This window comes from Microplitis mediator, chromosome 7 (assembly GCF_029852145.1).
Source record: "Microplitis mediator isolate UGA2020A chromosome 7, iyMicMedi2.1, whole genome shotgun sequence".
NCBI lineage: Eukaryota > Metazoa > Arthropoda > Insecta > Hymenoptera > Braconidae > Microplitis > Microplitis mediator.
In genome coordinates this window covers 26,442,861-26,469,317 of record NC_079975.1, presented here as the reverse complement: position 1 = coordinate 26,469,317, position 26,457 = coordinate 26,442,861, and the positions used below count along the sequence as shown (strand labels likewise).

The 26,457-nt window shown below is 35.3% G+C and overlaps 7 protein-coding genes across 15 annotated transcripts; 2 read left to right on the top strand and 5 right to left on the bottom strand.

The window, feature by feature from the left end:
• Nucleotides 1-56: 56 nt before the first annotated feature.
• LOC130672412 (structural maintenance of chromosomes protein 2) lies at nucleotides 57-3,901 on the bottom strand. Its single transcript, XM_057476988.1, has 2 exons — nucleotides 3,635-3,901; nucleotides 57-3,571 (listed from the first exon to the last, which is right to left on the bottom strand). The coding sequence occupies exons 1-2, from the start codon at nucleotides 3,800-3,802 to the stop codon at nucleotides 176-178; spliced, it is 3,564 nt and encodes a 1,187-aa protein (XP_057332971.1). The 5' UTR covers nucleotides 3,803-3,901; the 3' UTR covers nucleotides 57-175.
• Nucleotides 3,902-4,781: 880 nt separating this feature from the next.
• On the top strand, nucleotides 4,782-6,995 carry LOC130670757 (ribosomal L1 domain-containing protein 1-like). The gene is made up of 3 exons (XM_057474247.1): nucleotides 4,782-5,769; nucleotides 5,963-6,528; nucleotides 6,613-6,995. The coding sequence occupies exons 1-3, from the start codon at nucleotides 4,925-4,927 to the stop codon at nucleotides 6,930-6,932; spliced, it is 1,731 nt and encodes a 576-aa protein (XP_057330230.1). The 5' UTR covers nucleotides 4,782-4,924; the 3' UTR covers nucleotides 6,933-6,995.
• A 207-nt stretch (nucleotides 6,996-7,202) lies between these two features.
• On the bottom strand, nucleotides 7,203-8,650 carry LOC130670763 (target of rapamycin complex subunit lst8). Its single transcript, XM_057474260.1, has one exon. The coding sequence runs from the start codon at nucleotides 8,240-8,242 to the stop codon at nucleotides 7,298-7,300; it is 945 nt and encodes a 314-aa protein (XP_057330243.1). The 5' UTR covers nucleotides 8,243-8,650; the 3' UTR covers nucleotides 7,203-7,297.
• A 97-nt stretch (nucleotides 8,651-8,747) lies between these two features.
• On the top strand, nucleotides 8,748-14,817 carry LOC130670759 (splicing factor U2AF 50 kDa subunit). Of its 8 annotated transcripts, none has more exons than XM_057474249.1 (8): nucleotides 8,748-8,932; nucleotides 9,208-9,449; nucleotides 9,523-9,783; nucleotides 9,871-10,021; nucleotides 10,168-10,250; nucleotides 12,188-12,469; nucleotides 14,188-14,352; nucleotides 14,434-14,817. In XM_057474249.1, exons 1-8 carry the CDS (start codon nucleotides 8,911-8,913, stop codon nucleotides 14,563-14,565), a joined length of 1,338 nt encoding a protein of 445 aa, XP_057330232.1. In that variant the 5' UTR covers nucleotides 8,748-8,910; the 3' UTR covers nucleotides 14,566-14,817. The 8 variants fall into 8 exon arrangements, with proteins under 8 accessions (XP_057330232.1, XP_057330238.1, XP_057330236.1 ...); XM_057474255.1 differs by having other exon boundaries at nucleotides 8,749-8,932; nucleotides 9,871-10,009; nucleotides 10,186-10,250; XM_057474253.1 differs by having other exon boundaries at nucleotides 8,749-8,932; nucleotides 9,871-10,009; nucleotides 10,168-10,241.
• A 144-nt stretch (nucleotides 14,818-14,961) lies between these two features.
• On the bottom strand, nucleotides 14,962-15,918 carry LOC130670764 (uncharacterized). Its single transcript, XM_057474261.1, has 3 exons — nucleotides 15,777-15,918; nucleotides 15,631-15,714; nucleotides 14,962-15,122 (listed from the first exon to the last, which is right to left on the bottom strand). The coding sequence occupies exons 1-3, from the start codon at nucleotides 15,817-15,819 to the stop codon at nucleotides 14,962-14,964; spliced, it is 288 nt and encodes a 95-aa protein (XP_057330244.1). The 5' UTR covers nucleotides 15,820-15,918.
• LOC130670750 ((E3-independent) E2 ubiquitin-conjugating enzyme UBE2O) lies at nucleotides 15,831-23,780 on the bottom strand. 2 transcript variants are annotated; one of them, XM_057474227.1, is made up of 6 exons: nucleotides 23,621-23,780; nucleotides 23,214-23,545; nucleotides 22,966-23,139; nucleotides 19,851-22,902; nucleotides 19,189-19,473; nucleotides 15,831-15,969 (listed from the first exon to the last, which is right to left on the bottom strand). In XM_057474227.1, exons 2-5 carry the CDS (start codon nucleotides 23,436-23,438, stop codon nucleotides 19,196-19,198), a joined length of 3,729 nt encoding a protein of 1,242 aa, XP_057330210.1. In that variant the 5' UTR covers nucleotides 23,439-23,545; nucleotides 23,621-23,780; the 3' UTR covers nucleotides 15,831-15,969; nucleotides 19,189-19,195. The 2 variants fall into 2 exon arrangements, with proteins under 2 accessions (XP_057330210.1, XP_057330209.1); XM_057474226.1 differs by lacking the exon at nucleotides 15,831-15,969 and having other exon boundaries at nucleotides 16,005-19,473.
• A 242-nt stretch (nucleotides 23,781-24,022) lies between these two features.
• Nucleotides 24,023-26,327, bottom strand: LOC130670761 (uncharacterized). The gene is made up of 7 exons (XM_057474257.1): nucleotides 26,150-26,327; nucleotides 25,338-25,878; nucleotides 25,097-25,157; nucleotides 24,891-25,019; nucleotides 24,498-24,827; nucleotides 24,354-24,436; nucleotides 24,023-24,293 (listed from the first exon to the last, which is right to left on the bottom strand). Exons 1-7 carry the CDS (start codon nucleotides 26,184-26,186, stop codon nucleotides 24,167-24,169), a joined length of 1,308 nt encoding a protein of 435 aa, XP_057330240.1. The 5' UTR covers nucleotides 26,187-26,327; the 3' UTR covers nucleotides 24,023-24,166.
• Between the last annotated feature and the right edge of the window lie 130 nt (nucleotides 26,328-26,457).

The window sequence follows — 26,457 nt, the reverse complement described above, 5'->3', positions numbered from 1 at the left end:
TTAAATATTAATTATTATTATGTTTTTTAAAGTTTAATAAACTTATAATTAAGATTACAAAATTATTTTTAATTCTCAGTATTAAAATATACTTGATATTGAATTATTTATTTAAATATTTACACTGTGGGATTTAATCAAACCATGAAATAATTCTTATTATTAATTATTTAAATCAACGGACTGGACTATCATCGCGGTCATTTTTTTTTCTTTTCCCTTTTTCGATTCTTGAGATCGTGGACATGCCGTCGACAAACTTGGTCGTGAACAAAACATTTGCGTTGTTGAACATTCCGTCTTTGAGAGAGACGATGATGAACTGAGAATTATTGAAGTGTTTTTTTAGCATCGTACCGACATTCTGAGTGTGGGATAGATCCAGCGCGGCGTCGACCTCGTCAAGAATATAAAGCGGCGCGGGTTTGTACCTCAGCATCGCGAGAATCAGCGACAGGGCGACCAGAGATCTCTGTCCACCTGACAACTCACCCAGGGACTCCTTCCAGACGTTGGAAAATCCGACTTTAACTTCCAGACCCGAGAGAACGTTCTTACCAGGGAGGGTTTGGAGCTTGGCGTTGGCCCCAGGCAGCAGGCTGCTGAATATCGAGCCGAAGTCTTTGTTTATCTGCTCCCAGGCATTCATGAGCGTCTTCTTCTTCTGCTCCTCCAGCTCCTGGACTGTGTACAAAATATTTTTCTTGTCATTCTCAACAGTGGTTCGCTTCGCTATCGTGTCTTTGTAGCGTTCCTCTTCCGAGGCCAGAAGATTCATCGCCCGGGTGTTGACGGAGCGACTCAGCGACTCTCTACTCTCTTTGAGATGATTCAACTTGTCCATCAAATGCGCGGGATTCTGAGCTTCAAAGTCGTACATATTACCAGGGACTCCAAAGTACTTTTTGTCCTGCTCAATCCAGGGGTTGTTGCGCACCAGCTCCTTGATGCGCTGCTGGCACTCGCTGGCATTGCTCTTGATAGCCGCGATCTCATGGTTCAGCTTCTTTATATCAAGCTCGTAATCCCGACTCTGCTTAATGATGTCCTCCTTCTTGGCAATCAGCTTCTGGATTTCTTTGTTGTGTTGATTGATCAGGGACTTGTGGCTTTTAACTTTCTCTTGCTTCTCCGCGATGTCGTCATGTAGCTTCTGTAGCTCTTCCAGGTCTATGGCATGCTGCTGCTCCAGTTCCGCCAGCGCATCTTGAGACTTTTTGATCTGCTCTTCATCATTGGCAATAGTCTTTTTGTCCTCCTGGATCTGGAGCTCCAAAATTTGGGCATCACTTTCGTACTTCTCCCACTCCTTCTTGCTGTCCTTGGCCTTCTTCTGCAGCATCTCCAGCTGCGCCTTCGCCTCCTTGAGCTGTTGCTCTTGTATACTAGCCGAGTTCTTGATCTGTTTCTCCAACTCCTTAGCCCACGTCGCATTTTTATTCTTCGACTGCACAGCGGCTTTTATTTTGTCCTCAAACTCCTGGATCTTCTCAGTAAGCTGTTTAATTTCCTCGCCCAATTGGTAGTGCTGAGTAACCTCCAAAAGTTTTTTAGCCGCCTTTACTTCGTGATCCTTGAGAGTAAACTCGCCTTTTATTTTATTCCATCGCTCGGCGATGGGTGAAATCTTTCTGATTTCCCGATCCGCGGTACCCATCGCCTGCTCTTTTGCCTCCAGCTGATCCAACAGCACCTTGTACTCACTAACTTTAGTCAGTATAGACCCCGCTGAAGCCGGAGCACCACCAGAAAGTGTTCCCGAAGGATCGCAGACGTCTCCCTCCATCGTGACGCATTTCCTCATTATTTTTCCATCAAAGGCGACTTTCTTGGCGACTGACAGATCCTTGCAAATAAATACGCTGCCGAAAATAAAAGCCATGGCTGGTGATAGTTCATTTGGGTACTCGATCAAGGACAGAGCAGTCCTGACATTCTCACAGCCGACCAACTGCTCAGCACGTTTGACAGTCGCGTCATCGATTCGCTGGCCACTTATTTTATTAAGGGGAATAATTGTAACGCGCTGCTGTAATTTTCCACGTTGAAGCAGAGCTTTGCTGGTCTTCTCGGTGTCCACAATGACATTGTAGAGTTTACCACCCGCGGCAACCTCTAGCGCGTAGGCAGCATTCCTGTCCTTTAAGCTAAACAGCGTGCAGACCAACCCTTTGACAGACTTGCGATTGAAATTCAGCTCAGGATCTGAGTACTCGAACCGCAGCTGGGGATGGCGGGCCAAGAAATGATCAATCTGATCATTGATGCCCCTTAGATCTTGATTCAATTGCTGTCGCTGCTGTTGCAGGGTCTCAAGGCTGCCTTCCACATAATTTATACCCTTTAACCTATTCTCCAGATCTTTCAAATGCTTCTCTTTCTCCTTCAACTCGCGGGTAATTTGAGCGTGATCAGTGTCAGTGGTCTTAAAGTCACGCTGCTTGATCTTCAGCTGCTCACGATCGTGTTTAATCACCATCTCAGCCTTAGCTATTTCTGTGACGGCAAGTGAGACCGCTTGCTTGGCGTCCATCAGCTGCTGGCCCAGGGTTGCGTTCTCCCCGTTCTCGTTCTCCAGCAACCCAGTGCTGATTTTCTGATACTTATCCTGCGCAGCAACAACCGCCGCAGCGTCTTCTTTCTCCGCCTCACGCAATTTATTGAATTTATCACCAAATTCCTCCAGCTGCTTTCGCCTCTGCTCCGAACCCTGGACATCATCCTCCAAATCCTTCTTCAACTGCTCAATTTTCTTTACCTCACTCTTGATTCTCTCCTTGTCACTGTTCACTTTAGCCGCCAACTTCATTTCAATTTTCTCAACAGCCTTGAGCTCGTGCTCCATCGTCTCCAGCTTATCGCTCTTGTCTTTCTCCATTTTTTGAACCAACTCCTGGACATCACTTTCTATTTTCTCGACCTCTTCCTTCCCATTCTCGATGGCCAGCTGCTTGGCTTCGATATTAGCCTTGACTTCATTCAACTCAGCATTTGTTTTCTCGCTGGTCTTCGAAGTCGAGTAATATTTCCAAGCAGTTACCACCTTCTTGCAGTGATCCAACTCACGCTCCACCCGCTGGAACTCCAAGTACTGGGTCCTCTCCTCGCGCAGTTTAGTCAACCGCGGATATATTTCTTCCTCCAGAATCCCATTTATTTCCTTCAACTTTGTTTTCTTTTTCTCTATCAATTTCATCGCCGACTCCTTCTTCTCCTCGTACATTCTCGTACCAGCAGCTTCCTCGATCATCGACAAAATCTCCATCGGCTTCATATTCAGCACCTTGGTGATGCGACCCTGCATTATAAGAAAATGCGGATTGTTTACATTCAGCTGGACGGAACAGAACATATCCTGGACCCGCTGGTTCGTTACGTTGGTTCCATTCAACAAGTACTTGTTTTTTCCATCGATTACTATTTGACGCGTCACTGCAATCTCGTCGTAATTCTCGTAGCCTAACGGCGATGCTTTTTTGTTTGAATTGTCAAACGTTATCGTAACAACGGCCTTTTTAATTCCAGCTTGCCCGGATTTGTAGACCAGATCCTGCAGTGATGTTGCTCGGACCTGTCAATAATTACGATGAATAATTGCTGACACTAAAAATAATTAAAGAAATTGATATGTTACCTGTCCTAGAGCTGAAATCCCCAATACAAAACAAATAGCGTCCAAAATATTTGATTTTCCACTACCGTTTAACCCAGTGATGGCATTGAACTCTTTATCGAAACCAGTGATTTCGATTCTTTTCCCGTAGGATTTAAAGCCATCGAGGACTAATGACTTTATATACATTTTTAATTATTTATTAGTATATTTTATAATTACAATTATGTTTGATCATCTGATTGTTTACTTTTGTCTGCGCTGACATTTGGCGGTAAAATTTTTAGGTTAGAAAGCGACGGTTATGAAAATGAAAATTTCAAATTTGTCGTGAATACGCAAGTCAAATTAATTACTATCTTTAATTAAGTATTGATTAAATATTGAAAAAAATTAGAAATTAATTATTTTTAATTCATATATTAATTGAGAATTAATTTTTTATAATTGTTTAATTTAAATACAGAATAAATATTTTTACACTTTTAAATAAATGAATTTGATTAATTATCATAAATTAATTAAAAATTAATTTATTTTTTATAATTAATTATTAAATTTATTAAAATTTTTTTACTTGCGTCAGATTATGAATTTAAGTTTTGAAATTACCGCGAATTTTTAATTTATGCGCGCGCTCTTGCGTTGATAAAATGCGCAAGAACGGTAGCGCCATCTTGGCGCGAAATTTCAAAATTGAAATTTAATAATTTTATTAAAATTTATTTGTGTCAATATATATATTAATTAGACTAAAAGTATACTCGAAATTTTGTATTTTTATCAATTATTTATTAATTATTCTTATTACTTGCGCGGTAAATTTAAATATTCGAAAAATAACTGATTAGAAGTGGGCGAAAAATTAAAAATCGCAAATCAAAATAAAATTCGCTACACTACAGCTGCTCTTAGCACATTTTAGAATGCACTCTATATCTACATAGTATTAAAATTGAATTGTTCTGAATCATTTTTCAAAATCAGGGTTTATTTTTTTTTTTTGCGTCGAACTGTTATTTTAAGTTTTGAAATTGCCGCCAATTTCTTTCTTCTGCGCGCGCTTTTGCGCAGTAAAATAAATTTAAAAAAAAAGTACAAGCAAAATGGAGTCTAGATTGACTTCCGGTCAGTCTGGCGTTGAATTTTTTTAATCTATTTCCGTCTTCGTCAAACCACGTTGAGACGAAAATCTTTCTCGTCTAACCTTCGAACGAGTGAGCACGTTGTTGGAGTTTGCGATTTATTGCGTTTCATATTAATTAATTAAATTCAATTAATTTAAGTGATTAAATTTATTTATTATTAAATATGAAGATGAAGAAGGAAGGTATTAAAATAAATAAAGAAAAAGAAGTGAAGGAAAACGTGGTCGAGGTTAAATCCGCGAAAAATAAAAAGCCGGTAGGAAAAATTAATAAATCTGTTAAACAAAACAAAGAATCTACTGGAGATTTAAAAAAAACTAAAAGTCAGTCGATTAAATTTGAAGATTTAAAAAATAAAATAGAAGCTTCGCTAGAGAAATCAGAAAAAAAATTACAGAACAAGCAGACGAAGAGAAAACTTGAAGTTCCTGAGGTTGCTGTGAAAAAATTAAAAAAATCTGAAGAAAAAATTGGCCAGGTGAAGAAAGTCGTTGAACAAAAAAATGTCCAGGTAAAGAAGACTGATAAAAAAAAAGTTGTCCAGGTGAAGACTGAGGTTCCGAAGAAGACTGAGGAAAAAATCGCGCCAGTGGGTAAAAAGTCAAAGAAAACAAATCAGCAAAAAATAAATCGAATAGACAAAAAATTGAAATTAAACGAAGAACAAATTAATGATGTGGATAAAAAATTAAAATTGAATGCAGAGAAGATGAAGGTTTCAGAAAAGAAAACTAAATCAGACGCTAAAAAACTTAAGCAAGAGGACAAGAAGAAGAAATCCAACAAAAAATTAGCAAAAGGTGTCAAGATAGAAGTAGATGGAGAAGAAAAAATAGTTAATGACCTAGAAATTAATAGGCCACATGTTTCTCAAGCTGTTGATGGCATCCTCCAACTTGCTGAGCAAGAAAAAAGCGGCAAAACTTTATTTTCATCAGACGACAATCCGATATTTTTACAAATAAATTGTATCAAGATCCCAAAAGTTCCTCATCGTCGTCTGCGAATGTAAGTATTTTCATAATTACATTTTATATATTTTTTAATAATTAAATTACACATGATTATAAACTATTTTTTACCAATGGATCCTTATGAGTGTACCATGATTTAAAAACTTGTATGACGTAATTCAAAAATGCATAATTTAATTACTCGAGTTTGAAGAGCAATTAATTTAAAAAAAAATTTCTGATTTCAGAACGTTGCCGCATGATATGGTAGGACCTACAGACGACATTGCGCTATTTGTTGGCGACCTCGGGAAGGGACGTCGCCAGGACTACGAGAAGACCATCGAGCATTGGGAGACGAAACTAAATGAGAAGGGAGTTACGCGCATCAAGGAAATAATTCCAATGGCGAAAGTAAAGGCCGAGTACCGGCAGTTCGAGACGAAGAGAAAACTCTCGAGGCTCTTTGACTTCTTTTTGATTGACGGAAAAATTGCGGGACACATGACTCATCTTCTGGGCACGACATTCACACGCGCTGGGAAACCACCGACTCCCGTCAAGCTGTGGCGGGACAATTTGAAGCAGGAGTTTGACTTTGCGTTGAGGAAGACGTGCATGGACATCCATGGACACGGTGGCACCCACAGCGTCAGAGTTGGCACCATCTCTATGCCCCAGAAGAAGATCGTCGATAATATTCTAGCAGCTTGCGAAGCTCTGGAGAAATTATACCCCGGAGGATTCAATAACATCCGGTCTATTGGAATTAAAACCAGAAAAAGTCTGGCGATTCCTATTTATTACACAATGAGTGAGTATTTTTTATCGATAAAAATTTATAAATTTCAATTCTTGATGATGGAATTTTATTAAATTTTTTTTTTTTCATTTACAGAAGACAAAAATGAGGTCCAGGTACCAGTAGTTCAACCACTGAGACCCAAAGCCTACAAAACAGTAACCGGAGAGCTATCGACTATCGAAGACGATGATGTCGAAGTAGCGGTAACTCCTCGCGGAAACGTCAAGTTCATTAAAAAATCAACCCAAGAAATAATTCCCGAACCGGGCGTCAAAACACAGGAACCAAAAACAAAAAAAGGAAAATTAAATAAAATAAAAAATAAACCAGCTTTGAAAAATACTAAAGCTAAAGATAAAAAAATAAAAAACAAGTCTTTGGAAAAAAAAATTAAGGTTAAAAAAATCAAATAAATTTAACTAGTTGATTAGTTATAAGTTGTAAATATTTTTTGTAAATATATTTTTTGATTACAATCTGACTTTTATTAATTAATTATTTATTTAAAAATTTAATCGCTCAGAAATCCTTTTCCTTGAAATTTAAAATTCCCGCAATCAGACTTCAACTGTCTGTTAATTCAAATAAATGACGACCGCTAATTATTAAAATTAAAATAAACAATTAGTTGCTATAAATATTTATAATGTCAATATCAAATCAAAATGATTCACTTCGGCTTCTGCGTCTATGTAAGTTTTTATTCATTAAATTAAATAATATTTATACAGCATTTAATTATTAAAGTAGCTTACAAATAAATAAACAATAATTATAATTAAATAACTTGGTCTTGAAAAGCTAAAGCTGTCAATGCTTTCTGATGTCCTTGATACTCGCGTTCAACAGTCCCAGTGTTGACGTTCCACAATCTCGCGATTCCATCAGAGGATGCAGTAAAAATGTACTGCGAGTCCGCGCTGAAAGCTGCATCCCAAACCCAGCGTTTGGACTCATGCTGAAGGACAATTGACGGTGAGAAGTCTGAAGTCTTCCATACCCTGGCAGTCTGGTCAGCGGAAGTTGTCACCAGTAACGACGAGTCCGGACTGAACTTGCACTTCAACGCGTAGCGTTTGTGCGCAGTGAGTTTGTGATGAGGATGGAGTTTGGTCATCTCCTCGCCGACGCCTCCGGTCAGTGTCCAGATGTAGCAATTTCCCTTGTTGTTGACAGCAGCCATGTAAGTGCCCTCGGCATTGATAGCGACGTCTTGGATCGAGGCCTCGGCTTCTGGGATCAGCTGCTCGTTCCTGTCAGACCTGAGGTCCCAGAGGTGGATGATCCCGGTCTGGTCACCGACGATCAGCTGCGACTGGTTCGGATGCAGGCAAACGCAGTTCACTGGTGAAGATGCTTGGAATATTCGCTGACACTGAAAAGTTCCGGACCTGATGTCCCATATCCGGGCTGTGAAGTCTTCGCTGCCAGTGAACATCCACTTGCCGTCCTCTTGGAACCCGAGACTTGTTATGTTTTTTGATGCTCCTTCGTAGTTGAGTGCGATGTTGGTGTTGCTGGCTGATAAATCCTGCATGAATATGTTCTGATAACCCGCCGCGGCGATCGTGTGTTTGTTTGGTGATATTTCCAGTGAATTTACTTGGGACACCGTGTGCTGGAGAGTTCGCTGACAGACTCCAGTGTGGGCTTGCCATACTTTTATCGTATGATCATAACCACCGGTCACAAAAATCACCTGGTCATTTTCATCAACAGTCATTATTGTTTTTTATTTTATCAACACTTTAAAACTTGGAATGGATGTAAACAAAAACAATGCGCAGAAGTGATTAAAAAAATTAAAAAATATGCGCATGTAGAAAATTAAAAAAACTGTAGGCGCAATTATTCAAAATATTTTTTTTTTTAACTTGTGGTTTTTAAAAAAATCCTAAAATTATTTGACGGCTAAATTCTGTCTCCTGCGCAGAAAAATAATTAGAGGTTATGAATTTTTTGCACGAACTTCTAACGACTAAAAGCTTTTAAATTTGAAATAATATTTTTTACATTTTACTTGTGAATAATTAAATATATTTATATAAATAATAATTAAATATACGTTTTTAATTATTATTAGTTAATAATTAATATAAAAATTTAATGTTGTCTCGGTTTTATAAATAAACTACATTTGAATTTGCGCGGTCGCGCGCTCTAGCGGGAATTGAAAAAAATTCAAACTAGCGACCTCGCCGCCATTTTGTGGGAACGTTATAGTCCTCGTGTTTGGTCATCTTGTGTAAACTTTTTCTTATCATCAACTCTGATTATCAGTTAACGTGTAACTGTAACGAAATTAAAACGCAAAAATCTAAAAATCTATAAAAAATAACAATTAATAATAATAAATAAAAGTTTAAAGACTGGGTCCAGTTTTCGAGCGCAATGGGAGAAGATTTTAATGGTGGTAAGTTTATAAATCCATTGAAATTAGCGTTCCGACGCCGCGATTCCGGCCATTTACAATGGAGTCAGTAATTTAATTTAATTTATCAACTGGATAAAAAAATTTTCATTTATTATTCATTTGACGTCAAAGAAGTTTCTAGTTTTTAATTAACTGTCAAGTAGTTTCATATTTGTCGTGTTCATTTATTGATCTACTCTAGTGATCATAAATAATAATAATAATAATAATAATAATAATAATAATAATAATGATATTAAAAAATTTAATTACAGACAGAGATCGTCAAGATCGAGATAAAGACAGATCGCGCGAACGAGACCGCGATCGTGATCGTGACAGGAGACACAAATCAAGAAGCCGCGATCGCAGAAAGCGTTCCAGGTCACGTTCAAAAGATCGCAGAGACCGAAAACGCAGTAATTCACCTAAAAAAGGACGCAGTTCTCGCAGAAGAAAACCATCACTTTACTGGGATGTACCACCCCCTGGTTTCGAACACATTACACCTCTTCAGGTACTAATAAACAATAAAATTACTGTCACTTTGCATTGACTGGTTACTAAAATAAAAATTTTACGTTACTTAGTACAAAGCGATGCAGGCAGCTGGACAGATACCCGCAAATATCGTCGCAGACACACCCCAGGCAGCGGTGCCCGTCGTCGGGAGCACGATAACACGTCAAGCAAGACGTCTATACGTTGGTAACATTCCATTCGGAGTTACTGAAGAAGAGATGATGGAGTTTTTCAACCAGCAGATGCATCTTTCCGGTTTGGCTCAAGCTGCTGGTAATCCAGTGCTAGCTTGTCAAATAAATTTAGATAAAAATTTTGCTTTCCTTGAAGTAAATATCATACCAATTATTTATAAATTCATTTATTCATTTACTTATCCACATATTTATAAAATTTATATTTACTTAAAATTTTAGTTCCGTTCAATTGACGAGACAACCCAAGCGATGGCATTCGACGGTATTAATTTTAAAGGACAGAGTTTGAAAATAAGGCGGCCACATGATTACCAGCCAATGCCAGGAATGACTGACAATCCGAGCATGAACGTTCCAGGTACGGTTCCCGGTATGTGTCACACATACTTGACTTTTACCATTATTATTATTACTGAATAAATATTTGATTTAATTTTATTGAATTGAATAATTATTTTTATTATTTAAAAAGAAATGGATTTGTATGAGGGTTGTTTATTAATAATTTTTCATTAGAGTTATTAATGTTTTCAGACTCGCCGCACAAGATATTCATCGGTGGGTTACCCAACTACTTAAATGAGGAGCAGGTATGCAAGGCAATACGATTTTTTAAACTCCTATTTATCATCCCATCCAATCACCAGACTCCTTGTCCGGTTTTATTTAATTACGGGGATTGTAATTATTTAATCCGCGTAATTAAATTCTGGATGACGGACTAAATTTCTGTCCAAGGAGTCTGGTACTTTTTTAAAGTTACGAATTAAGTGAAGTCAAGGTACGTATGGCCACGGTCTCCTTCCGCATCGACTAGGGCACGCGGTTTTATTTTAGAGCGTAGAAATTTTATTCGCATGCTCTCGAGCTCACGCAAATAATCGGATCGTTTGTAGCTCAGGCAAATCACGAGTATCTGAAACTCGACTTAAGACAAGAGTTTTTGTGTGAAAAAAATAAAAAAAAAAAAATTGTCGATCGTTAGAGACGTTACAGGCTTTTAGGTGGCAGAGAGCAGTCTCGTGGTCTTTTTTCTTTCTCTCTCAATTTTCTTTTGCAGCCTCTTTAGGCGCAGATTGGAGTAAGCAGTCCTTTCATCCCCCGACACCCGGATACTTTTTATTCAAAACACAGATTAAATTTTTTTTTACATTAAAGTTTACATTCAACGGGAGAAAGACACGGGTTTTGTTTTTATTTCAGGGTTTTTATTACAGCAACTTTTATTTTTTTTAGGACGCCGCTTTTTTTAGGTCAAAAAATAATTAAATTCACTTGTTTTTTTAAATATCACGATGAAAATACGTTAAATTTTTATCCTTGCAGCTATTTATTTTCAGGCTTGACTACGAAAAAAAAAATATAAAATTTCAGGAAAAAAAAAAAAAGTTTTCAGGAAAGCCCGCGTTTTTTCAGATTTTCAGATCATTCAAGTCCGAGGGAATGTTTTTAAAAGTAAATTAAATTTAAATGAACAGTTTAAAGTGTCTTTTAAAATAAATAAAAAAAAAAAAAGTGAAAAGAAATGAAAAAAGATGTGGACTGATATCAGTGCCCTTTCTCCCTTATTTTTCTTAGCTTAGGGTCGCGCCGATCAAAAGCATTCGCTTACTTCTACTACTACTACTACCACTACTACCGAACATGACAAATTACCACACTACTGCTCGGAGAGAATGGCTAAGCCCGGCTTTTCGAGGCAAGTACCTGTCCACAATCTCTAATCTCTCTTTTTCTCTCTCTCTCGATCACATGTTTGTTGTTAACTAAAATAAATAAATGAATTCTAGAAGCCTAAAAAATTTACTCGATGTAATTTTCTGCCTTTTAGTCGTTTTTCGAAAATCCTGTAACTCGGTCAGTGGTAGTAGAATTTAAAAATTACCTGCGATCAACAAAAAAAAGTTTAAATTTTTTTTCCACGGCGGGAAAATTTTGAAATTTAATTTTTAGCGACAACTTAATTTACTTTGGCGTAAATTATAATTTTTTTTAGTTCTAATTAATAAATTTTATTTTTACTAAAACTGAGTTACAGAATTTTTAAAATAATTAAAAATTTAAAGAAATTTTAATCAGTTAATTTTTTAAAAGGCCAAAAAAAATGATTATGAAAATAAATAAATAAAATCGTTTATTATAAAGAGAGAGAATAAAAGCCCGTTGCTTATACCGTGATCTTGTATCGGAGTTTAAAAATATTTTGGCCGGTGATAGATAATTTAAATTACTAGATTTTAAAATAAAAATAGACACGTTGTAGGCAACGTGCTGTTGTTCTTCGCCGCTAAAAATCGTTATTAAAAAAATTTAAAGCCGGTAGAGAGAGAGCTAAAGACACGGTGATAAAAGTGTAGGTAAGTATCTGGAGGTATTGATGGAGGAGAAGAGGGAGTAGAGGAATTAACAAGACGTGTTATCAAGATAAAGGAGTTATTAAAAAGGATTATTTAAAAAATGACTAATTATAAATTTCCAACTAGTCGCTCGTTAGGTAGAAACTAGTCAGTATCATTAATGTAATTTTGATGAACAGGTGAAGGAATTGCTGATGAGTTTCGGACAATTGAGGGCATTCAATTTGGTGAAAGACTCGGCGACGGGATTGTCAAAGGGCTACGCCTTCTGCGAGTACGTTGACGTCTCTATGACGGACCAGGCTATCGCTGGACTAAATGGCATGCAGCTGGGAGACAAAAAGTTGATCGTGCAACGAGCTAGTGTTGGTGCCAAGAACCCGATGATCGGTACTCAGGCGCCAGTACAGATCCAAGTACCTGGTTTGTCTATGGTTGGAACCAGTGGTCCTCCTACGGAAGTAAGTTTTTTTTTTATAACAATGCGCAGGGCTCCACTTATTTTTAAAGTTCAAAAATTTTAATATTTGCTTGTAAACTCGAATATTCAATAATTTTGACGTCTTACGAAGTTTATATTTAATTTTCAAAAAGTATCAGTCCATACTTGCTGATAAGATTTACTCTGGATTGTCAGTTGCTTATCAAAAAAAGTGGAGCTCCTTGCGCATTATTTATAATTACTTCCCTGTCAGCCATTTTGATCGCAAGTTGACGCAAATCTGCAACGGAAATATGATGTCAAGTTGACTGCAAAAACCTGATGGTGCAAATAGTTGACGGTAACTGTAAATAAAATTTTTTCCCGCAACTTTCTGTCAGATTTAAATTAACTTTTGCTCTTAAAGTTTTATTTTTTCCGTAACTTCTATTACGGCAGTAGATTTACGTCAACTCAAAGTTCATGTCCTCACTACGGTGACACGACCGATGACCCAAAGACAACTGATCCCCGACAATCGATCCTTGCGACGATTGATCCGCCGATAAAATATACTCACTAGGGTGGCCCAAAAAAACCGATTATTTTTTTTTTTCGAGTCTCTTATGAAAATTTGTTGGTTCATGACGTTTTAAGAAGCCTCTTCAAAAATCAGCTCGATAAAAAATTTTCAAGAGGTCGCTCACGAATTTTGAAAATATAAAAAATGATCGAAATTCGGATTTTTTCGTTGCAAATTTCTTCTTTCTCGTGGCAGCTATAGTTTATATTTATGAAATCATGACTACGCTGAAAATTTCAGCCCAAAATTAAAATATTTAAACGGCGCTCAAGAATTTTGAATATTAACTGATAATATGTAACTAATACTTTGAATTAGTTTTTGTATTTTTTTATAACTCAATTATTGTCATTTCACTCAAATATAACTTTTGCATAACCGAAAATATAAAGGACAGTCTTAAATAATAAAATTAGGTAAGTTTTGAATAAGCAAAAAAACCTAAAAAATTGAATTAAAATATAAAAAAGTATGTAAATAACTTATTATTTATATATCTCGGGTTGTATTTTTATTCATTATGATACAAATTGATGGTAAAAAAATTGAGAAGGTTTATTATTAATATTCAAGGGTCGCTCGAAAACATCCAAGAGACAGTACTCGAAAACATTATAAATTCTTGAGGGACGTTTAAATATTTTAATTTTGGGCTGAAATTTTCAGCGTAGTCATGATCTCATAAATATAAACTATAGCTGCCACGAGAAAGAAGAAATTTGCAACGAAAAAATCCGAATTTCGATCATTTTTGATATTTTCAAAATTCGTGAGCGACCTCTTGAAAATTTTTTATCGAGCTGGTTTTTGGAGAGGCTTCTTAAAACATCTTGAATCAACAAATTTTCATAAGAGACACTAAAAAAAAAATAGTCGGTTTTTTTGGGCCACCCTAATACTCACACACATATAAATGTGAAAAATTTGTGTGTGAGTATATTTTTTATGTTACACGCACACAAAATTAGTGAAAAAAGGGCGTAATTTTTCACATTTATGTGTGTGAGTATATTTTATTGGTGGATCAATTATCGCAAGGATCAATCGTCTTTGGATCAACGGTCAGGTAACCACTCACTACAGTAAAAAGTTGTAACAGTAGAACTTGACCAAAACACTGACCATTAATTATCTGAAAGTTACTAATAAAGTTTATAAAAATTTTAATTAAATAGGTACTGTGTCTACTGAACATGGTAACTCCCGAAGAACTAATGGAGGAAGAAGAATACGAGGATATTCTTGAAGACATTAAAGAAGAATGTAATAAATACGGGGTCGTAAGATCCGTCGAAATACCGAGACCCATTGAAGGTGTTGACGTTCCTGGATGCGGAAAAGTAAATCCATTATTTTTATTATTGATTATAAAGAATTAATCCAAGCGTTTGATTAATCAACTTATTAATTTAATATTTAAGGTATTCGTGGAGTTCAACAGCGTGATCGATTGCCAAAAAGCGCAGCAGACACTGACCGGTCGTAAATTCAACAACCGCGTTGTCGTTACCTCCTACTTTGACCCCGACAAGTATCATCGACGTGAGTTCTAAACTCAAACAACAATATAACAAACTCTTTAATTAATAAATGACAGTATATTTATACAATTTAAATAATTAATTATCTAAAACAATTAGATATAATTGTAAAGTATATAAGTGATTTATTCCGTCACGGTGAATGTCTTAATGTCATATCTGCTATTTTATGTTTCTTTTCTTCTGTCAATGTTAAAATTAATTTAATAATTAATTAATAAGATTTAATGAGGCAATATTGTCATAGACGGTATCAACAAGCATTACTACACTACTGAAAAAAAAATCTTTGTACAAATCATTTGATTTTGTTTATTGATGAATTTTTAATTTTCAATTAAATGATAATATTTAAAAAAAAGTTTACAAAAATTTATTTTAAAATTAGTAATATTTTTGTAAAATTAATCAAACGTCATCTTGGATTGCGGGATGGTAAGAATTTGTGGTTTCGTCATCAGAACTGTCGACTACAACTTTTTTTAAAACCATGTAAAGTCCGCCGCCAACTGTCAGCATCGCTAGGCCACTCAGTAGCACAATTGTCCAGGCAGGTATTGCAAGACCTCCTTCAAAATAAATTAATTGACGTTTTTTTGAATTAATTATCTGGCTCTCTGCCTTTATAAATCCGGAATAATTTCTCATGCAAAAATTTCTCAGCAATAATTACTCAAACAAAAATTGATCCGACACAAAAATTTCTCGCTATATATTAATGATACTGAAGTTAGCAGACGTCTAATAATTTTTTGATTTTTTTTTTAGACGATAGAAGATAAAAAAAAAATATTTTAAAAAATTGCACCTGTAGTTTTTTAAATTTTCTACATGTGCATATTTTTATTTTATTTTTTTTACAATTGATTCATTGAAATACGAAAATTCAAAAATTTTTAAATGTCTGCTAACTTCAGAATCATATATATTATTTGCCTTGAAATTCTTCAACAAAATATGCCAAGAGAAATTATTGCTGAGAAATTTTGTCGCAAAAAATTATTGCATGAGAAGAAAAAGACGGTCGCCTAATTATCTAGCAATCACTTGAAAAAAAAATTAATTTGAAATTCTTACGGTAATACTGTCGTGTTATAGTTTTTCTTCCACGTAAAATTTTACGACGACCCTCGACCTCATTGATAAAGCAACCGAGCACCACTAAAAATTAATTAACTTTAAATAAATTGATAGATAGATAAATAATTAAGACCAGAACTTACGGAATCCGATGGCCAGGTAGAGGATAATTTTTTTGTTGAACATTTTTTAAAATTGCGGAGGATAAATTCGAGTGCTGAGAAGGAAAACTGGATGGAGAATGATTCAGGAAGATAACGGGCTTGATAACAGGGAGGGCGTTATCTTGATGACAAATCGAGATAAAACTTTAGTGGAAAAAATGAGACCGGATGCCTAAATGTTACAACATAAAATAAAAAATGAATAGAGTTTTTTATCGTCAAACGATTTTTATTCAACTGAGGAACGGGATTACAGTCTAATCAATCCTGTTTAATTATTTATATATTTATATATGTATATATATTTATATAAATTTATTAAATAAAGCATTAACGGAGCATTGATTAGTTTTTATTATTCTTAACTTTCTTAGTTTTCAATTGCATTGTTTATTTAATTAATTCATTTATTATTATTATTTATCACGATACTGAAGTCAGCCGACGTCTAATAATTTTTGGATTCTTTGAAGAGAAATTATAAAAAAAAAAAATATTTAAAAAATTGCACAAAGTCTTTTAAATTTTCTACATGTGCATAATTTTAGTTTGTTCTTTTTCTTCAAATTTAATTGTTAAAAATAAATCAAAAAATTTTTAATTGTCTGCTAACTTCAGGATCGTTATTTATTATCAATATAATTTGCGAAATGAAATAATAGCGATAAAATAGAGCGGTTGTAATAAATTCAACAGTTTTAAATATAATATAAGTATAAATAGCTGGCACAGAGTGTACAAGGCATCCCAATAAATCACATTCCATCAGTCCTTAACTTAAATAATTTTTTTAAATGAACGATAATAATTCCAGGACTTAATTACTCACAGAAAAAAATTTCTTGGCTCACGAAAATTTTTTTATCAACCCAAGAAAATTTTCGTTCTCAATTCACGATGCAAAAAATTTATTAGGACAACAGGAAATTTTCTTGGGGTGAGTAAAATTTTTTTTGCCAAGAAATATTTTTTTTCTGTGCAATAACCAGCCTCGAATTATATTTTTGTAACATAATTATTTTATTTTAATAATTTGAATTTAAATAAAAATTCATTTCTCGTAAACCCAAAAAAAATTTTAATTTGCGGTATATAAATTTGTAAAAAAAAAACAAGAACTGGGGGTAATTTACCCCAGTAATTAAATAAGCAGCATTGTTTCATATTATTTTCTACTCAGCACCACATTCTTATATATTTTTATAAATAAATATTAATTATTGTGCATATAAATTAAAAAAAATTTTTAATTAACAAATAATACTGAGTATTTAAATTAATTAACATTTTAAAATTTAAAATGCACAGACGATTTAAATTTGAATATTGAACCCAGTAAAATTACCGGTTTAATTTAAATAATTTAATTAGTAAACTAAAAATACTGAAATTTGTCGGCGGTTATCTTCCGGTTAATTGTGACGAAAAAGCATCAGCTTAATTATTAATCAAACAAAATAACAAACCATCCGTTGACTTTAATACTCACTAGACATATTTGCAAATCCTTTTTTTTGTTAATATCTACTATTAATTTATTTTCTTCGTCTTTGGTTGCTTATTAATTTTTTTCGAAATTCTTTACAAATATATTTACGTATACTCGCGTAATTAATAAATAAATTAATTAATATTAATTAATACTTTTATAATTACAGTCTAAAGCTATGCGCTAATCACTCTATGACACTCCACAGTATTCATTTATTTTATCGATACATAAATAATTATTATTATTATTATATTCTCAATATTCATTATTCGTATTTGACAATTGGATGGCATCTAATTACTTCGGTGTATTTACGGTGTTACATATTTTACCTTCTCAATTATTACAATTATCAGTTTATCAGACTGTAAAAAATCAGGAGTCAATTCGGAGTCATTACGGATTTTATTTAAATTTATTCCGTCACTTAGAGTTTCGGAGTTTTAAAAAAAAAGTTCCTTAATCACTCAGAGTTTCAAAGTTTTTATAAAAATTTACTCCATCACTCAGAGTTTAGAAATTTTTACAAGAATTTCCTTAATCACTCAGAATTTCGGAGTTTATACAAAAATTTACTCAATTACTCGGAGTTTTGAAATTTTTACAAAAATTTTCTCAAACAGTCAGAGTTTTGGAATTTTTATAAAAATTTACTCCGTCACTCAGAGTTTTGGAATTTTTATAAAAATTTACTCCGTCACTCAGAATTTTGGAATTTATACAAAAATTTACTCCGTCGCTCAAAGTTTTGGAATTTTTACAAAAATTTTCTCCATCAGTCAGAGTTTTGGAATTTTTATAAAAATTTACTCCGTCACTCAGTTTTGGAATTTTTTTTTAAATTTACTCCGTTACTTCGAATTTTGGAATTTTATACAAAAATTGACTCCGTCACTCAGAGTTTTGGAATTTATACAAAAATTGACTCCGTCACTCAGAGTTTTGGAATTTTTACAAAAATTTACTCCGTCATTCAGAGTTTCGGAGTTTTTAAAAAAAATAAATCCGCATACAGATAGAGAGTTTGTTTTTTCCTCGAAGTGATTTCAGAGTGATCTGAATTTTATTTAAATCCACATTCCCTCCAATCAGAGTTTTAATATTAAAATAAACTCTTTTTAAAAGTGAGTCAACTCCGAGAGGATTAAATAAAAAAACCCATCCGCTCGGTATTTACTCCGCTCTCACTCCGCATATTTTTTACAGCAGTTACAATAAATATTTAAAAAAAAATTAATTAAATGAATAATAACAATAATAATAAATAAAACTGTAAATAGATTCATATAAAGACATGAGCCGATTAAATATCAAATAATTTATTGCATTTTTTATTTATCAGTATTTTTTATTTAAAATTTTATCACCAAGATTGCGCCCGCGGGCCTCCAACGTATTGCTAAAATTTTATTATCATTATTATTATTATTATTTGTGTTTCTATAATAAATTTATTTGTATCATTACACATATATATATATATATATATATATGTATTTTAAATATTTATCAATTTCATGACTAATTATCACTAATAAGCTTTGCGATTTTATTTATTAATGACTAAAAATTTTTTACGGCTAAAAAATTAATTAATTATTTTAATGCGCAAACTTTAATTATTTCTACTAAAGTGTGCTGATTAATTTTAAACCTCCAGAATAAAAGTCAACGGTTTAGTTATTGAGATTTGAATAATAAAAAAAGAGAGATTATTTTTTTTTTCTAATTATTCAAATAATTCACTCGAGTGAATTTTAAAAATATCTAATACTTTAGCTCTCTCATTTTTTTTATTATTTATTTTATTGTTAATTTATTTATTTATTATTATTGTTCACTCGGTTAATTATTACCGAATAGCCGCGTAATTTTTGTATTCTAAATAATCGAAGTTACCTTGTGGCTAGCTGGAGTTTTTGTCCGCGACATCCGTTTTCGTTTCGCTCATGCTGACGTACTCGGTGGTAATAAAATTATTTATCGTGTCTTTGGTATCGCTCTTGGAGTCCGCCGACGACTTGCTGTTACTCTCATGAGTACTTTCCGTTGACGGTAATTTTATGTTGCGGAGTATTCCTTCTTTAATTAACACCTGTTTGAATGTCGCTAAGGTTTTTCTTAACGTTATGCAGAATCCCTTCGACGCTGGCACCAGTGGAAATTCTGGTAGAATTTTTTCATCTAAAAAATTACATATTTTTTTTTATAATTTAAATTAATAAGAAGTAAAAAAATTTGCCACATTATCTTAGAATTTTAAATTTATTTAAAAAAAAAATTTGCCGCCCAATTTGCGGCAAAAAATTTATAATCCTGAAGTTAGCAGACAATTGAAAATTTTTGAATTTTATTTTCAACAATTTAATTAAGAGAAAAAAAAACCAAAAATATGCACATGTAGAAAATTTAAAAAACTATAGGTGCAGTTTTTTTAAATATTTTTTTTTTTTCAAATTCATTGTTTTTAAAAAAATTCAAAAATTATTAGACGGCTGCTAATTTCAGTATCATAAAAAATTTTCATACAAATAATAAATTTAAAAAAAAAATAAAATTACCTATTTTTGTAAAGTCTTTAAAGCTGTTGGGAGTAAGTGGCGACAACGGATGCTGATTATTGTGCTGCTCTGAAATTTCCATCCAGGTATCGAGTCTCTGTAGCAATTTCTCAGCATTCTTTTGAAAATGTTCAATAATCGCGTCTTTAAAAACCGAGGGCGGATGCTGGAGTAATTTTGTTTGAGCCTGAACGAGCTTGAGCACCACCATCTCATTGTACATCCTCGAGTTCTCGCGACCCTGCTGCGAGCCCTTTTGTTTTTCGAACCCGGCCTCATTGAAGTACGGCTCGGAGACCAGAATCAGGCCCTGAATAGACACAATCACCTGGAGGAGAGTCGAGGCACTGGTCCAGACTTCTGTTCCACGGCCGGCCCAAGTGCCTAGCAGACTCACGCAGACTTTTCCGTCCTCGTAGAGGTTCGGGTTCAGACGGTCGCTGCAGTAAGAGATGTAGTGGCAAAGCGGCGGCGCTGTTGGGTAGTCCGCGGACAGCTGGAAGTCAAATAAAAACAAACCGTCCTCGTAAGGAGTTTTTTCAGGGCCTCGGAACATGACGCTGTACAAATCTATCCGGTCTTCAAAACCTTTGACCCAGATCCCCGGTGGCAGTGAACTGCGCAGGAGCTTAAGTTCCTTGGAGACAGTGCGGAAAAAGTTTGCTGGATCTGTTGGCTGGAACATTGTCAGCTTAAATTTATGACTGTCTGGTGCGTTTTCCTCTATCGTGAATCCCTCGCCGTCGGAATAAACCGGCGGTGGTATTTCAATGTCCGACGATGACGAGTCCAGAGCAATAGTTTCAATCTGCTGATCTTTTTCTCCCTTGTCCTCTTCCTTGAGTTCTTTCTGGGGCGAACCGTTTTTGGCTGCGTCGGACAGTGACATACGACCTAGACCAAATCGCTTTGACACTTCGGCATGAGCTAACAGCAACTGAGCTTTTATTAACGTACACAATTTAACGCAGACATGGGAGTTGGCAATGTGAGAATTGGAAAATGTTTCGCGGGTCCTCTGTCCGTTTTCCTCTAGACTGACATCCGGTGCGGGTGAGCGATCATCAAGAGGAAACTCTCCACTGGATTCACTGGACCCGGAGCCCTTCTTGGAGTGTTCTGCTGAAAAGAGTCCCGAGTCCTCTGTTGGATGAGGATTCGTTGGATTTCCAGCGCAAGCTTCGACGTCGCGTATCGTCGTCGCTATTTTTTCCAGTGCGCCCGCAGTGTTCTCAATATTGTCACCGTCCTCAGACTCTGACCCGCCTGATTGGTGAGTAAACAACCTGGTGACCTGATCAGCCATCCTTTGAGCAACATTGGCGCGTCCGCGTTCTCTCACGCGCTCAAGCAGACCCTGGAAATTGCTCTCATGAAAGAAACAAGTTCCCATTAATTTGTCCATGTAACGGCAGTCTTTATAAACTTCTAGGAGTTTTCGCATCACTTCAGTAGTCTGCAACGCTGGATTCTGGGTAAAAATTTCTTCCAACCTGGACATCGCGATCCTGGCTTTCTCGATATGAGCAGCCAGCTTTGGTTTTATATTTTCCGTTTGCTCACTTCCGTCATTGTCGGCAATAAAACAATCTTCCAGCTCCGTTTCCCAGGAAGCGTCTGATGAGACTTCGTCCCAGAGCTCGCGTTCGTCGCTGTCGTACTCTCCTACTTTGTACAAATCCTGAGGCCAGCACATGCTGACGTGTCCGTCGACCCACCAAACTTTAACGGAACCCTCCGGATAATTATCGAGCACCTGTCCAGCAGTACAACCAGCATCCTCACCCTCAAAATTGGCAATTCGTATCACCAACGTCCCCGGGCGGTACTGGAAGTCCGGGTGATCTTTCAAATCGTAGACCGAAACTTCTCGTTCGTCAAGCAGAGTCGGCTGTGGAGATTGACTGGAGGTGTAAGTGCGGAACCACTTTATTTTAGCTGTCCTCCCTTGATGATCTACACTCTGGACCACTCCGTACATGCGCGACTCTTCTTTCTGATCGACCACAAAGTCTCCGGGAAAAAATTCCTTGTCGTCTAGATGATGAATGGGGTAAAGTTGAGTGGAAGGTATCCCCAGTTCGACGGAGCCGTCTTGCCATACAACGTTGGCCTTGGTGTTGGTCGAGAGCGTCTCCACGACGATTGACGACCCGGGGACCAAAGGAGCCGGTGGAATTTTCCTTTTGGCTTTTACAAGTTTTTTTTTCTTCAACACTTTGGTCATCAGAGCCGGTCCCTTTTTCTTTTTGCCCATCGAAGAAAGACTGGAAGCTCCACTGGACATTGACAGAGTATCGCTTTGACTTCCGGTGTCCTCAGTGTCCCAGTCATCAGAGCTTTCAGTATTGCCCGCGTGGTTCTGATTGGGAGGCATCAAATTGTTACCGTTTTGTACACTTGGATCCCGCGAATCCTTCCTATTATCTAAATCTTTTTTAATCTTGTCCTCAACTTTAGCTCGGGATCTTCTCGGACTGGGCTTGGGGACTTGAAAGAGCTCGCGCTGCTGTTTGCGCCACTGCTCCCTCGTTATCACATTCTCGGTGCCCTTGTAGATGTAAAAGTCCCGGTCCCCCACCTGGAGAGTCGAAGGCTCAAAGACATTGAGCAGCTTGAGCTTCTTCAAGTCGGCTCCCTCGACAAGAAACTTTGGTTGGGCCTGATCCGACCAAGCTCCGTCTTTTGAGTATGCGCGACACTGCCAGTGTACGCCGACCCAGTCGGCCTTCACTTCCTGCACAATTATCTTGGTCTTTTTCTGCGGCTTGAATTTACGTTTCGACAGCATCTCCTTCGAGCATTGAATCCACTCAGCGTCCTCGAGACACTGTATCGGCCCCCAGAGACACTGTCCCGGATAGAACTCCGACGAGTGAGGAAAATCGTTATCATGATCGCGTTTTTCTTCAAAGTGTGCCAGTCCCTGAGCGTCCATTTCATTAATCACACACTGGGAACCATCTGGAGTCGCCAACCAGAGCTTAAAATGGACCATTCTGATACCACCGACCCAGGAGTCCATACAGACTGCGATATCTGTCCCGAATTCCTGATAAAAAAAACGAAACCATCAAAAATAAAGCTACAGATATCAAGGGATCCAACTACTCACTTCCAGCGGTGTCAGGTCCTCGCTCTTGATGTTGGTCAGCACCTGCTTGGTCCCAATTACTTGGACGCAAGCTGTCAGCTCGATATCCCGACAGTAACCTCTCTGTGTGTCTTTCCCTTTTATCATCCGTCTCACGACGTCACCGGGCATCAGAGATCTGTCTGCTAAATGAACCTGGAGATTTGCTGGGTATTAGAACCGACCGCTAAAGTGATAAATTACAGGGTAATTTTAAATAATCAGCTGACCTTTTTTGAGTTGATGAGTTCCTTGATACCTGACGGGTGCCAGACGACCCTAATTTCCCCTTTCTTGCGTTTAGGACCACCCTCGCTGTCCTCACTCTCCTCTGACATGTCCTGGTCATCATTCTCCATGACAATCCCAAACTCGACGTTACCTTTTTTGTCGACTCTGTAGACGATGTCCTCGTGAAAATATTGCGACTCGGTGATGACATTATTTGTTGCCATTTTTTTTAATACTTAATAAATATATATGTATCTATATACATATATATAAGTATATATATATATGTATATTTATTTTACAAAACCTTTACGGAAATTACAGCTGACGTCTTAAATCGAAAAATATTTATAAATAAATTTTGTGGGAATTAAAATTTTAAAATTTTTTTAATTAATTTAATTACCTGGCAATTACTGTGTTGTTAATTTGAATTAATGTTAAGATTTAAATTTAGATAAAATTTTACGACTGACAAGACTTTAAGACACTGGAAAATTTTTTTTGTTCATCTGCCGACGACGACGACGTCGAGATGAAAGAAAACGAGAGGTTAGTGCTTGCTTCCTGCGCAGTGACAGATCAAACTCACCCGCGAAATTTTGAATATTAAAAAATGATATTTTTATCTACAACTTGATAATTTTATCAATCATGTGAATGTCAACTGTTTATAAATGAATATTTTAACTAATTAATAAAAACACATTTTTTTTTTAGCATTCAAATTTTAATTTTTTTACCGCGTCATTTAAAATTTGAATTTCTATGGAATGAACAGAACACTTGTCATAAATAAATACGAGCAGATATTTATTGATATATTTTTTATTTGCGAAGTAATAAATTATTTATATTTGGTGTTAATCTTTGGTGTAGACAATAAATTTATACTGATATGGTGTAATTATAAATTTAATTAATTAATTAATTAATTAATTAATTTAATTCTTCAAACTGCATAATGCGTACGATGGAAACCTTGAGCTAGACTTTGTAGTATCGTTTGAACTTGACTAGAATCTCGATGATGAAAAATAAATGCCGTAAATTTTGTTGATTTGTGACAATTTTTATCTCTGAAAAATTAATCATTTAATTAATAAATTAATTAATTAAAATAATAAATAATAAATTACCCAGCGATGAAGGCAAAATAATCGGGAATGTTGGCAGTGCGACCACAAGATGAAATTTCCATGTAACATTGATTCAAAATCACCTGTTAATTTAAACAATTAATTAATTAATAATTACAATTAAAAAATTAAAAATTAACTCACAGAATTATCCGATTCCTGAGTGACTTTGATACCGATTTCCAAGCACTCGAATTTAACGTCGACAAATTTAATGTCCCCGCGTTTTATGAGTTTGTAAATTGCGGGCTCAATTTGTTTGACATCTCCGGCGTTGCCTATCAAAATATTCCCGCAGTACGTAACCCGATACCCAGGATTGTCTGCGGGCTTTTTCACTTCTATGTCGGCGGGTTTTTCTTCCAGACACACGACCGGTTTCTGCGGTTTCAAAATAACTTTCAGCCGATCGATTCCGCAGTTTTTTATCAGCGACGCTATTGGTCCGTACAAATCATTTGACTTGTAACGCTTCTGAAAATAATTTTGTTGTAGAACTCGATGAAATATTTAGTAAATTATTTGTTTAAAAATTACTTTTATGATATGGAGGTTTATTGGTAAACCGGATGACTTTTTTAGCAGCTTTCCTAATTTTCCTCGAGTATTTGTCGTCAGTACTTGGCCGTTTATTTCGTCTAGGACGTCTCCGATCTCTACTTTATCCTGGAACAAACAAGTTAATTTAATTATTGTTATTATTAATTATTAATAAAATATGAAATATAAATATTTATATTTACATCTTCGGCGGCTACGGAATTTTCTTGGACATTTACAATTAATGCTTTTCCTTTAGTGAAACTGTAATAATTTAAATTTCTTTATTTTATCCAAAAGCAAAATGAATTTTTTAAATTTTATGTCAAATCAATTTTTTCGCGGGAAATTATTTGAAAATAATAAAAAATTAGATGTTATAAAATTTAAAAAATTTATTTTGCTACTTCGGAATTAAAATAAAAAAAAAAAGTAAAATTTTACCAAATAGAAACTCCTAGAGTTTTACAAGGCACTAATTCAATATTTCTAAACTCAGGTAACTGCCAGGTGTCATCAAGAAACCTTGAATTTCTAATATTCAAATTAAATTTCAATCTGCTGATTTGCAACAGAACTGAGAGGAAAATTTCCCCAAGAATTTCATCACCCAGAATACTCGTCGCTTCATAATAATTTCTAGTTAGCCCGTGCGTCCTCACGAGCAGTTGAACCGGCAAGTGGAGACACTTTTTGACTAGACAAATTCTGATGAAGAGTCTCAGCTTCCCACCAGGCGTTTGAATTTTTTCGTTCTGCGAAACCGCTTCCACTGCCAGTGACAGTGTCGGCAGCTCGCCTAGATGTCTTTCCACCAGCTCTTCAACCCAGTCCCAGACTTCCGATGACTTGGACAAACTGAAAGGGTTCAGATGATGAATTATACCCTGCTGCAGACATTTTTCCAGACACTCGCAAAACAACAGCAGGTCTGTGCTCTTGTCAGTTATCTCAGCATTCGCTTCTGTCAGTTTTCGCGCCCATCCTTAAATTAATTAGACTAATCATCAGTAATTGATAAGTAATGAACGTGAATGTAACTGACAGTTAGCAATTTTTTAAAAAAATAAAACGAGTAGAAAAAATTTAAAAACGCGTACTCGGATAATTTAAAAATCAGCGCGCGCATTTTTAAAAATTCCACTATTTTAATAAATTAATTATTTGTATTTAAAATTTGAAAATTGTCTCCTGTCTGTCACATTCACTCACAATAAAATAATAAATAAATTTAACCTTAAAAAATAAAAATTTACCTTTCAAGTCTTTTATCAATGGATCAGAGACCGTCATTTAGTTATTTATAAATAAATATACTTATGTTTATTATATATCATAAATTGAGGAGTTAAAAATCCAAAGAGTATTTAGTTGATCACATAAAAGTACAACTTGCTGATAATTTAATTTAAAATAACAAGATAAATATTTTTTTTTAAAATATTGACAGCAAACTGCGCACGTCAGGTTAAAAATTATAAGCTCGTTGCTCATTTGATAGATTGTTAATTATAAATAATGAATTAAAATATTCAAATGAGTGGTGGGGGTGGCAGGAAGTTGT